The following is a 13,065-nucleotide window of genomic DNA, read 5'->3' as shown; positions in this document are numbered from 1 at the left end:
GCTCTTCTGTGTTTAGGCCCAGAAGCTAGCCAGGAGCGCTTTCTCACACCCCTGGTCCTTGCCAGCACTGAGCTGTCCATGGTGCTGCAGTTCCCTTTGGCCAGCCAGGAGCATCAACTGCACTCCTTTGGCTTCAGCAAGGTACTGAGTCTGGTCTGCACTGCAGCTCCCTTTTTAAGGCCCGGCTTGACAAACCCTTGGCTGGGATGATTTAGTTGGGGTTGGTCCTGCTTTGAGCAGGGGAGTTGGACTAGATGACCTCCTGAGGTCTCTTCCAACCCTAATCTTCTATGATTCCTTTTATATTAACCTGCAACCCTCTGATTGGTTAGCCCCTTGCAGCCTCCCCCACCCCCCAGATTGGCTGCTTCCTGCGCAGTCTCTCTAGGGCACTTCAAGGACTTAGCTTCACTGCTCCTTTCCTGGGATGGGTCTGGCAGGACTCTGAAGCCTCCAGCAGCAGGTCTCTGGGTCTTGTGCACCCCTCATACAGCCCACATCCCTCTCCCTATGTTCCCCCACCCCATATTACTCTTCTCTTCCCAGGAAGCATTCACATGACTAGTTTTCCCCGCCAAAATATTTTGATTATATCCCCCCCAAAAAAGAAACTAAAATTACCGCCCATAACTCACGAATTGTAGCAACTCAAGTTACTCAGTTCAAAACACCTTTTGTCTTGTCAGGTGGGGACTTATGACTAATTTGCCCATAGGCTACGTCTACACTTAAGGTGTTACCGCAGCACAGCACTTGAGTGTAGCCTCTCGCTACAGGGACAGGAGGGGTTCTCCCATTGCCAAAGTTAATCCCCCTCCCCAAAAGGCGGCGGCTAGATCAACAGAAGAATTCTTCCATCCATCTAGTGCTGTCTACACCAGGGATTAGGCTGGCACAACGATGTCACTAAAGGGTGTGGATTTTGGGTGTAGCTATGCTGATGGACGTTTCCAGCAAAGAACAGTCTGTAGATGTTAACGGGAGGGTGAGTTTACAACAACCAAGAAGTCTGTGATTCATCCAGTCATTAGTACCTCTCTTTTAACAGTATAACGGCTGGTCTACACTAGAAAATTAGATCAACCCAGCTATGCTGCTCAGGGGTGTGAAAAATCCACACCCCCGAGAGACACAGCAATACAGATCTAACTCCTCCCAGTGGGACAGCATGAGCTTACCAAAATAATTCTTCTGTCAACCTAGCTACCCCCTCTTGGCGAGGTGGATTAACTACAGTGACGGGAGAACCCCTCTCATTGCTTGCAGTGAGCGTCTACATTGACGTGCTACAATGGCACAGGTTGCAGCCTTTTAGGGTAGACAGTCTCAGGCAGCAAAAGTAAACTTGGTGGGGTGGGAGGCTCTAACTCAGAAAACCCTTGGTGAAATGACCCACCTTTGGGTCACAAACACTACCCCACACCTCCATGACATACTCCAAATTTCAAAGCAATCTGATTAACCGTTCAGATTTTAGAGCACTTAAGAGTCAAGCTTTAGTTTAAAGCATATAAAATGGCAGGAATGGAAACCCTCTCACCATTTTTCTGTATTGGCGAATACACCATGTAAAAAGGTACATTTTATTAAATGTAGTTTTCAGTTTTGGTCCCCCAAAGATTTAGTGAGTGCCATGCACTACCTTGGGTAAAACTCCGACTCCGACCAGTTTGTCCCACAGCTCATCAGTAGTTTGATCTCTCGCTCAATGGGGGAGGGGAAGACAACTAGAAACTTTTTTGAAAATGGTTATATCTCCAGAACCCTTCAGTCAAATGACTCCAAGTTTGGGTCACTAACCCTACCCTGAGCCCTCCCGAGGCACACCAAATTTCAAGGAACTCCAACTAAGAATGTTGATTTTATTAGAGGACTTCTAAAGGTTGACCTTAAAGAGATGTCGTGATGCAACCTTAACTATAGTAGCACTCCCCCACCACTATAATTAGAGCGGTTCTCTAGCAGACGATTACGATCAGCTGAATTCCACCCTATAGCTGAACAACATGAGATGCAGGAGACTGCCCTGACTGTCTGAAACCAGACTGGGAACAGTCAATGAAGTTATTTCAAGTGTCCAAGGGCAGTGAGGGAGTAACAGAATACTCTTCTTGCTCAAACTGATAGCCAAGTTCATTGCTCCTCAAGGACAATGTGCTGCCATCAATGGATATCCCATTGATGTCAACAGATGGTATATGTGCAGAAAAAGGATAGGATTGTAAATGCATAAACACCCTGAAGCAAACCCCAAGTACAAAGCCAAATAAGCAGATGCTGCCATTATTTTGAGGACTTCTATTTTCAAACAAGGGTTAAGGATTTCAAACGGCAGGCCCAAGTGCTCCCCCACACAGTGAACACAATGGGTCTAACTCACTGACTCCTTTTCCGGGACCCTAGATCTTTGTGAGAAGGGCCTCATCACTCCCTGACGTTCCTTTAGCTCTCTACAGAAGAACACCTCGCAGGACAGTGTTCCTCTCTAATCCGAAATACAACTCAAAACCACGCCTACCGCGCAGACCACCCTCATGAATGGATCTCCCCGTGTGGTTGGTTTGAATGGCGCTCACTGTAAGATTACTGCCACCATGCCCATTATTAAGCCAGAGAGGTTAAATCTAGAGGGGTGCAAAACATCCAACATGAACCTTGCATTCACTCAAGATCAGCTTGATTCCAAGTGAGACCTCAACTCAGCAGTGTGCCCGGCCTGGGAGCGTCTCAGCAAAGCTGCATACGTCTTTGTTCTGTCTGCAAATGTTCTGAGGTTGGCTGCTCGTGGGCAGTGACGTGGCAGAGTCCAGATATGGCCATTTCCCTTAACTCTGGAGAGCTGAGCCTGGCCCCAGGTGCTCTGGGGGCTCAGTGCAAGCCATGTGACAGTCTCGGTCACAGAAAGGCTGGGTTTAGCTCATCTCTCTGATCCAATTGAAAATAAGGACGTGAACAGGTTAAAACAGAATGGGTCAATGATCACACTGACAAGAATGGCTGTGTGTGCTGGTGAAGGACGGAGAGAGAGGGGGAAAGGGCAAAGAGTGAAGTGCTGTTTTGTTTTTTGCCTTTGGCAAAATCTCCGCAACCAGCTCACTCAAAACGGAAACAATTTTGCAGGGCACAGGCCATGCATAGAAAATCAGCAGCAGAGAGCTTGGCATATGCGTCTACCCGTGGCCTGGTATTATTAACTCCATTAGTGAACGCACGTATACCACAGAGAGCGCTCTGGCGGTGTCCATGCTGCACCAGCGTTCCCATGACATAAGGAGCACCTCTCCATTCTGAGTCTAGAACATGGCCCTTGTCCTGCCCCTCCAGGGCAGATGAGCTGCAGGGTCAATATTCACAACAGCCCTGTGTTGGGTGCGGGGAAGGACAGAACTGAAACCTGTTAATTCATAGATTCATAGATTCTAGGACTGGAAGGGACCTCAAGAGGTCATCGAGTCCAGTCCCCTGCCCGCATGGCAAGACCAAATACTGTCTAGACCATCCCTGATAGACATTTATCTAACCTACTCTTAAATATCTCCAGAGATGGAGATTCCACAACCTCCCTAGGCAATTTATTCCAGTGTTTAACCACCCTGACAGTTAGGAACTTTTTCCTAATGTCCAACCTAGACCTCCCTTGCTGCAGTTTAAGCCCATTGCTTCTTGTTCTATCCTTAGAGGCTAAGGTGAACAAGTTTTCTCCCTCCTCCTTATGACACCCTTTTAGATACCTGAAAACTGCTATCATGTCCCCTCTCAGTCTTCTCTTTTCCAAACTAAACAAACCCAATTCTTTCAGCCTTCCTTCATAGGTCATGTTCTCAAGACCTTTAATCATTCTTGTTGCTCTTCTCTGGACCCTTTCCAATTTCTCCACATCTTTCTTGAAATGCGGTGCCCAGAACTGGACACAATACTCCAGCTGAGGCCTAACCAGAGCAGAGTAGAGCGGAAGAATGACTTCTCGTGTCTTGCTCACAACACACCTGTTAATACATCCCAGAATCACGTTTGCTTTTTTTGCAACAGCATCACACTGTTGACTCATATTTAGCTTGTGGTCCACTATAACCCCTAGATCCCTTTCTGCCGTACTCCTTCCTAGACAGTCTCTTCCCATTCTGTATGTGTGAAACTGATTTTTCCTTCCTAAGTGGAGCACTTTGCATTTGTCTTTATTAAACTTCATCCTGTTTACCTCAGACCATTTCTCCAATTTGTCCAGATCATTTTGAATTATGACCCTGTCCTCCAAAGCAGTTGCAATCACAGGAGCCTGAAGCCACTCACAACAACATTAACACGCTATAAAGGCTTGGTTTCTCCTTTGTATCCACACTGTGCTTAGCACAGAACAACCTCCTACACCACGGGAACTCCCTGCTGGCCAGCAATGGCCTGAGCCATGCAAAGTGACAATCTGGGACCAAGTCTTTTATAACCTGCCTCAAGAGTTTGCCCAAAGTGGGGATCAAATGCCCCCCACCCTCTGCAGCACACAGGACCAAAGCCAAGAGCAGGTGGCATCGTGCTGGTGAGAGTCCTGCTGCTCCAACACAGAGATAGTGACTAGCCCCAAGACAGCAGTCTTCAGTGCTGGGTAGAGGGCACAGGATGAGTATGCTTGGAACACCCCTGTATTCATGGCCGGCTTTAGGACCTGCGGGGCCTGATTCCACGGTCCGGGTCTTCGGCGGCACTTCGGCAGCGGGGGTCCGCTCCGCGTCTTCCGCAGCACTGAAGGACCCCCCGCCGCCGAAATGCCGCCGGAGCGGACTGCCGCCAGGTGAGCCTAAAGCGCAGGGCCCTCTTACCCACGGGGCCCGATTCCGGGGAATTGGGGGAATCGGCCTAAAGCCGGCTCTGCCTGTATTCCATCTGCTGCACATCAGTCATGACACAGAAGTGTCTAGCGCAGGGGTAGGCAACCTATGACACATGTGCCAAAGGTGCCACGCAAGCTGACTTTCAGTGGCACTCACGCTGCCTGGGTCCTGGCCACCAGTCCGGGGGGGCTCTGCATTTTAATTTAATTTTAAATGAAGCTTCTTAAACATTTTAAAAACCTTATTTACTTTACATACAACAATAGTTTAGTTATATATTATAGACTTATAGAAAGAGACCTTCTAAAAATGTTAAAATGTATTACTGGCACACGAACCCTTAAATCAGAGTGAATAAATGAAGACTCGGCACACCACTTCCGAAAGGTTGCCGACCCCTGGGCTCGCGCATGCCTGTTGCATGATTCCTCCCCTCTCCTGACACTGAGAATCATCAGTAGAACCTGTTAAGCACTTTCATGGAATGTGACTCCAGCCCTCCCATCATGCTGGCACCAAGCAACGCTAGCAAAGGAGTGCCAGATTTTGGGGAGTTTTCCCTAGGTTTTACAGGCAAAGCTTCCCTGGCTCCTGGCTTTGTACAGGGAGGAGAAGCTTGTGGCTTGAGACAGCAACTCAGTGCATCATTATTAATACCTTCAATTAGGGGAACCTATTTTAGCCTTATCTCAGTCTTTAATTTTTAAAGCCCCAAATGCACTGATTTCTGGCAATGACTTCCATAGGTTAATTGTGCATATGTGAAAAAAAAACCCTTCCCTTTTAGCAATTTTCACAGAGTTTAAGGTCAGAAGGGACCACCAGATCATCTGTCTGATCTCCTGTATATCACAGGCCATTGAATTTCACCCATTTACTCCAATATCGAGCCCAATAACTTGAGTTTTGGCTAAAGCACATCTTCCAGGAAGGCATCTGGTCTTGACTTGAAGAATCCACCAATTCCCTTGGTAGTTTGTTATGATGGTTAGTAACCCTCACTGTTAAAAAATTTGTGCCTTATTTCAAAGTTACATTTGTCTGTTTCGTTTTGATTTTGCCACCTTTCAATTTCATTGACTGTCCCCTTGTTCTTGGGTGAAGAGAGAGAGTCGTGAGCTACTTCCTTTAAACCATTCATCATTCTGTATACTTTTATCACAGCCCCTTCGGGGGCATGGATCAGCGTTTACAGTGCACTCTTTGTCGGTACCCGGCCCGGCCCAGGGAAGCTAATGATCCAACCTGAGGACCAAATTCGGTGATGAATCCTGGTCATGAGCCACCTGAGGCACGTTGCGCATACGACTGTCCTTCAGATGGGAAGCTCCAATGTAAGGGCCTGTGAATCTGCCCAAAACCCATTGTCAGAGCCAATTCCAGACCCTGTTTAGAACTGAACTTGGAAGGATTCAGTCAGCTCTATTTATAACACGGCTATAAGAATTTACTTCATGCTGAATCTTGGCGCACAAATTCCAAACAACATTTTCTGGTATAGATAAAAAAAATGAAATAGTTTGGCTTATTCAAAGCATTCAAAAAATGATGGCTTCCAAAATAAAAACAGCTCTTTGTAAGCTTTGGGAATCGACAGAGAATACGTTTCAAGCAAAGAAACGTTTTCCCTCCTGTATATCTCAGCCCCTCCTTCATCTACTCCCCAAAGAGATTTTCATTCTTTTCACTCTTAATATTGCCTTGTAAAGCTCAAAACTGGACTAATTTTTAAGCAGAATGATACTAAGAATAATGGGGTTCTTAAAAATTGGAAAAGTTCCTTTTATCCCCTGCTTTTGAGGCATTATATACGGCCTGCTTACGTCACCCCTATATCCTCTACAGCTTCATCCTCATGACTTTTCTCCTAACACATCTTCTTGGTCTCTTTCTCTTTTCACAGATTTTTATTCAGGTTTAATATTTAAAGTCGGGGGAGGAAGAAAAATTCTGCAGCTACAGGAGCTTGTGAACGTGGGAAATACGGCAAACCTCCCACCCTTACCTGAATTCTCCTTAATTCTATTATAATTTTTACTTTCTGTTTTGAAATATTTGCAATCTCAAATAATCAGACTTCCTTTTATTTATTCTTACTGCTAACGGTCGTGCATTTTCTTTGCTGCTTCCCGATAGGCTTCAACTCTTGCCAGATACAGGAAAGAGCAAGAACTTGTTTAAAACCAATAATGCATCAATATGGGCTTGTCTGCAATTGAGCATGCTGTAAATTCAGAAACAGATAAGAGCTAATTACAGTGGTTCTCAGGAAGAGATGACGATAGCCAGTGAGACACTTATTAGCACTTATTATCTGCCTTATGGTACCATCTAGAGGCCCTGATCAGGGACCCATTGTTCTAGGCTCTGTACATACTAAAAGTTATTACTATGAAATTGACCCATTTTAAGTGAAATGTGCAAATACGTGGTTTTTCCTCCATCAGTTTCTGGTTTGTTAATGCCACAACAGAGGGCTGAGTTATCTATCTAATGCGGAGTAGTTAGCCTGATGGTCCCATGGTCAGGAAGCACAGAGATAGGGTTAAAGCCACCTAGCTGGACTGGGTGCATAAAAGCCAGACCCCAGGATCTGGGCACAAAATGTATATACTGACAGTACCATTCAACACTCAGGCAACACTCCCGCTGATGCCAACAAGGATCTTTCCTACACACCGACTCTACGCAAGTGTGATCTCCTTTTTAATTAAAATACATTTTACCCTAATCTTCCAGCTCCCTCGGACAAAATCAGTCAGTTAATGAGTTGTTGGTGCCCAGATGTTAAAGGCTTGTGAGTCTATTGCAGCGCATCATGAAACACTGTCAAAAGGCTGGGGAGAAAGGACAGAGCTTGGCAAAACACACCACAGAGAAAGCAAACTGTGGAGGAGGGCACGTGCGCAATCCGCAACCCCCCCCGATCTTGTTTTTGCACAGTGCAGTTTGGCCCATGGCTTTTTTGCAAAACTGGGAAGTTGAACATGATGAGAGAGGAACGCGGAAGGGAGAGGACTTTTGTAGCACCCTGCAGTCTCTGTGGGCCCGATCCTGCACTCCCACTTATTGACGTCAAGAGGAGTTCAGGAGGGACTTAAGGACTGAATTACACCCCATGGGACGCGCACTGTCCACCTTTGCAAATGGAGCTCAAGTGGGTGTTAGAAAGAAAATCGGAACAAAACATGAAAACAATGTATAAAAATAAGCAAGTACTGAACAGTTCTACTAGTCTAGGTAGGTATGTGTATACACACCGTATGTGTGTATATCATACACACAACACAGGGGAGATCCTGCAGGGCCAATGCTACTCCCCCTCACACCAACATATGGGGCAGGAGATATTTGCCACCGTCTTCCCCAGGCTGTCTATAGCGTGTGTGTCGTGTATGGCCGGGGTGAGACTGCACATGATGGGGTGTTGCCAGATAAATGTTTTATCTGCATGCATCCGTGACAGCTGCATTACTCAGGAGTAATGGAGCCAGGAGTGAATTATGCTCCTGCTCCCATATAGGGGCCCATGAAACCTTAATTGCATTTCTTATTTGTGTTGTGGAAGCAATTAGAGGGCCCAGCCAGAGATCGGGGGCTCTGTTGTGCTGGGTGCCGAACAAACACATAGTGAGAGACAGTTCCCAACCTGAGGTCCCAAACCAAGGCCTTGATCCTGTAATGAGAACTCCATGTGGGTGCAGGGTCCGTTCACGTGGAATCCATGCAGGATCAGGGCCTAAGGGCCCAATCCTCCAAACACTTAAGCACGTAAATAACTTACTCAATACAGTAGTACTACCAATTTCAATGGGACTAATGCACAAGAGTCACATCACTCACCTACCTAAATGTTTCCAGGATAAGGCCCTGTCTGCTGTGTATGCCTCATACTGTAGGCAATAATTATCTGAGGAATTTTAGAGTTGAATGTTTTGCTATTGGTATTGTTTGCATCTCTCCAGGCTCCTTTAGTTACCACGCAGCCAGCTGGACAGGGATCAGAGGAACAGAAAAACCTAACTAAACTTCAGAAACCTCCACATACACCTCTACCCCGATATAACGCTGTCCTCGGGAGCCAAAAAAATCTTACTGCGTTATAGGTGAAACCGCATTATAGCGAACTTGCTTTGATCTGCCGGAGTGCGCAGCCCCCCCCCGTCCCCCCCCCCCCCGAGTGCTGCTTTACCGCGTTATATCTGAAGTCGTGTTATATCGGGGTAGAGGTGTATTGCCCAAATAGTTCCCCTCCTCCCCCATGCAATGGTACCTCTTCACCGATCAGCGAGAGAAAGTGTGACTCCTACAATCCCAATGGCATAAAATTCACATTTCTATCCTGGATGGACTGAAGTATTGAGCTGTTAAGATGGCCCTGATCTAGGACTGAATCCTGATCTGCACTTCAGCCCAGGGGAATTTTGGGGGAAAGAAAGTAATATTTTTCCTGGCAGCTGCTAAAAACCACTCAGAAGCTTGAAAAATGAGAAGCATTCACAGCGGGGATAGATTAGCGGGAAGCAGACCCAGCCCCCCAACTGTTTGCCAATAGATAAAGATGAAGCACTGTCAGAGATTACAGTGGCAAGAATGAAATGTGCCGGGCCACACAGATAAATTAAAGGCTGAGCAACAGGTCAGTAGAACTGGATATTATGTACCCAAGAGTGCTGAAAGAAGGGAAGAGCAAAGCGGCTGAGCTGTTAGCAAAACTATACAATCTCATTAAAATCAGCCACTGTGCTGGAAGAATGGATACACACACATATGGTTATGTATGCACACCCATCATTATACATAAATGTCTAGATCGCCATCTCTCTCTCTCTATAATTCTACAGATCACCAGAAGCATGTGTGAGCGAGGACATGATGGTGTGGAGTGCTGTAGAGGTTTTAAAGCATGAATTTGGGATGGTAAAGAATGTGGTGACTGACCAAGCCCTGAGCGAGCTGTGCAAGCCGCCCGAAAGCAGGCCAATAATATCTCTATAGGACTCCTTCATTATTCAGGATATGCCACACATCTTATAGAAACACTAGCTTAGCACGGCTTCACAGACTGGAGGACAGGGCTGCACTGAATTCGCGGAGCTTACTCTGATACTACCCCCACTACTGCTGTTCTATGTACAGAGATCCTCAGAGTCCAGGGCTCTCAATCGGGTGTGTTTCATGAGCCTTATATTCAAAGTAAAGGATAAGCTGAGAACCCCCGCTGTGATTAGATATTAGACACTTGATCCTAAGCTCTAGATATCCTTGCTTCTGAGGGTATTCAAAGTGCCGACCATGTCTGATGTTTCACATCACCAAGACTTTTCCCCCCGATTGCCACCAAATGTCCTCTTTGAATATTGCCTTTTTGGTTCACCTGGCTTTCTGCAGCTTGTACTTAATTTGTGCTACTGACCCTTCCCTAGCAGAAGAAACAATCATTCTGAAAGAAGTGACTGGATATTTATTTTGATATACACCATCTTCTACAACCTTAAGAAATGAGTCTTCTTGTACAGAAAGAGTACAGTTATGGGAAAATGGGCAGCAGGTAGTAACGTACGCAGTATTTATAAAATGCTAACAGGCTAAATATTCAAAAGTTACTAAGAATGGTATATATTGGACCATTTTCAAAAGGAATCAAATCTGATTGGATTTGCCCAGCTTTTGCTTGTGTTTTTCAACGTCCTATACACTACATCATTTCTCTTGTTAAATGTAAAGTAATGGGTCCTTACAGCTGCTTTATTCCAAATCAATGTTACACCAATCAATAAGCAAACCCTACAGCTCTGAGTACAAGTTGCACAGTGGCAACCTTAAGAAATGAATATTGATTTCTGCGTATACAGGGGAGGAAGGAATGAGTAACTAATCCATCCTGAAAAACATTTAAATAGCTTCAAAAACAGATGTTGAGATTGCAAAGCATGTATTGCCTAATTGAATTTCCTTTCTGACAGAGCTCACCTGAGACTAATAGACACAGTATCAAACTTTCACTAGAAATAGATAACCTCACCTATGTTTTTCTGACATCCCATCGAACTGTGCTTTCATTTCCATTCCCAGAATCCCCCCAGGACTGATATCGTGATAGTAATGAGCTTATACTAGAACTAATATTTTGATATTACAAGCATGTATTTCTTCATACATGTTCTTATGACAGCAATCAGCCTGTAGCTGTATAACAATTATCAGGACTTTTTCAAGACTTTTGAGACACTAAGCATCAAATGAAGAATGACTCATATTTAACTAATTCTAATATGAAAGAGTCATGGGACCAATGCATGAATTCATTTAATGCTACAAATTCAGAAGTTTACCATGCAACCTCATCAATCCAATAATGGTGAACATTTTTTTGCCTTGCTTAGGTACATGGGTATCATCACTGTTTATACTGCACCATCCAAGTGCATGGCACTTTACAGACAAATAAATAGACAATGTCTTCTTATTTACAGGTGACCAAAGAGGTACATGAATAAGACAGAAAGCTAAGGAATGAGGTGATCATTGCTCTACATAAGCAAGCTGCAGCAGGGAAAGCAACAGTATACCAACTTGTGTAATGACCTTACCCCCTGCAAGAAGGCAGCTGTCTGGCTATTTCCTTTAAAGATTACGTCCGTTTTCATTAATACCTTTGTAAAACCAGCAACACCTCCTTGCTAATCAACAATATTTTTCTTACATCTTCATAAAAGTACAGTCTGGTCTTCACAGGCTTCAGTTCAATCAGCATTAAGCAGTTTCTAATGGTTTAAAAAACAAACCAACCCTCAAGCACAACTGCACTATTTTTTAGACTCTTTGATTTGAAATGCCAAAAGTAAAAGGATCAATCCCAATCTCTTCCCTATTACAAGCTCCCTCCCTCCACATTATAATGAAGTGCAGAATAAGTTTTCCAACATAGTTTTCCCCACTATGAGAAGTAAAATATAAATGGAAATATCTTCAGGTACATGAATTTCAAGAGAAACACAGATCAGTGGGGGTCAGAATGTGAATGAAAAGAAACCACACCTGAGATAACTGGAGATTTCAAAATCGTCTAACCACCCCCCAAAACAGTACAGTTACACACACACATGTATATAACTTACCGGAGCAAATATCACCATACACATTTACAAAAGGATTTATAATCCAACTTCCCTCTCCTGAAATAAAGCAAAGGTTGTCTCATACTAAAAATAAAGGCTCCCAAAAAGCTTCTCAGCAGAGAGAGCACCAGCTCCTCGTCTCTCTTTTTATGAAGCAAATAAGGAGAGCAAGAAAATCAATGCTGAGAGAAAGTGAGAGGATATACCAATCAGACAGCAGCCTCAACCTTATTTGCAGAGGGATGGCAAAATGGTCATATTATTAGACAATGACTACACACAGGCTAAGTAAAGAAATCGAATACTTTCCCCTTGGTGAGAAGAAGAATGCTTTGTTGTGGTGTAGTTACCACTATGGTGTGCTACAAAATGTAGCTCATTACTCAACATAGTAAATGCAGGATTGCTTTTTTTTTTTTTTTTTAGCACGCTATAGGAAAGAAGCCTTCTCTCTTCTGTACTGGGTTTGGGTTACGCCTTAAGATTGATTCAGATCAATGACATTTTAAAAAGAGGACTTGGTAGGAGTCAAGCTGCTGTTAATGGGGCAATGCTCATCTTTGGTTATTTACTGTAGGAAGACAGATCTGTATTCTGTCGATCTGCACGGATTCTCGTGTACATTAAATTCATAGAGAAGCCCAGTTGTGAAAGTGCTGAGCGCCTCCAAGCCCCCTGGGCTTTAATGGGCGTTGAGGTTGTCCAGTATGTTACAGGATTGATAGAACTTATTTTTTCTTGGCGGCTTTTCCTTGGTATAAGAAAAGTAGGAAAAAGTTCTAGTCAATTCATTATCCAAAACCTGAAATATCAATCCTGTACCTGCACCAACCAGATAAAGGGGGAAGATAGCAAGATCGTATAATAATTACATCTGACAAACACAGAGACCAGCTCACAGGTTGGATACATGGGATTTTTATAGCACTTCCGTGGAATTCTCTCGGAAAGAGGAAAATGATGTACATCTACACTGCAATAAAATACCTATGACAGAACTGCGGCTGGCCCGGGTCAGCTGACTCGAGCTCCGGCTGTGGAGCTAAAAACAGCAGTCTAGACCTTTGGGCTTGGGCAGAAGCCCAGGCTCCAAAACCCTGCAATGAGGGTGGGTCTGA

General features: G+C 44.6%; 1 protein-coding gene across 1 annotated transcript in view; it reads right to left on the bottom strand.

The window, feature by feature from the left end:
* The window catches only part of SYNPR (synaptoporin), a 75,749-nt gene extending 63,707 nt beyond the window's left edge, over nucleotides 1-12,042 (bottom strand). Inside the window, exon 1 of the mRNA XM_026650400.1 lies at nucleotides 11,948-12,042. Within this exon, the coding sequence (XP_026506185.1) occupies nucleotides 11,948-11,971 (24 nt within the window). The 5' untranslated portion in view covers nucleotides 11,972-12,042. The remainder of the gene's footprint in view (nucleotides 1-11,947) is intronic.
* Nucleotides 12,043-13,065: the final 1,023 nt, after the last annotated feature.

The sequence above is a fragment of the Terrapene carolina genome, unplaced genomic scaffold (genome assembly GCF_002925995.2).
Source record: "Terrapene carolina triunguis isolate 2854851 unplaced genomic scaffold, T_m_triunguis-2.0 Scaffold89, whole genome shotgun sequence".
Classification (NCBI taxonomy): Eukaryota; Metazoa; Chordata; order Testudines; family Emydidae; genus Terrapene; species Terrapene triunguis.
This window is presented reverse-complemented; position numbering and strand designations above follow the sequence as displayed.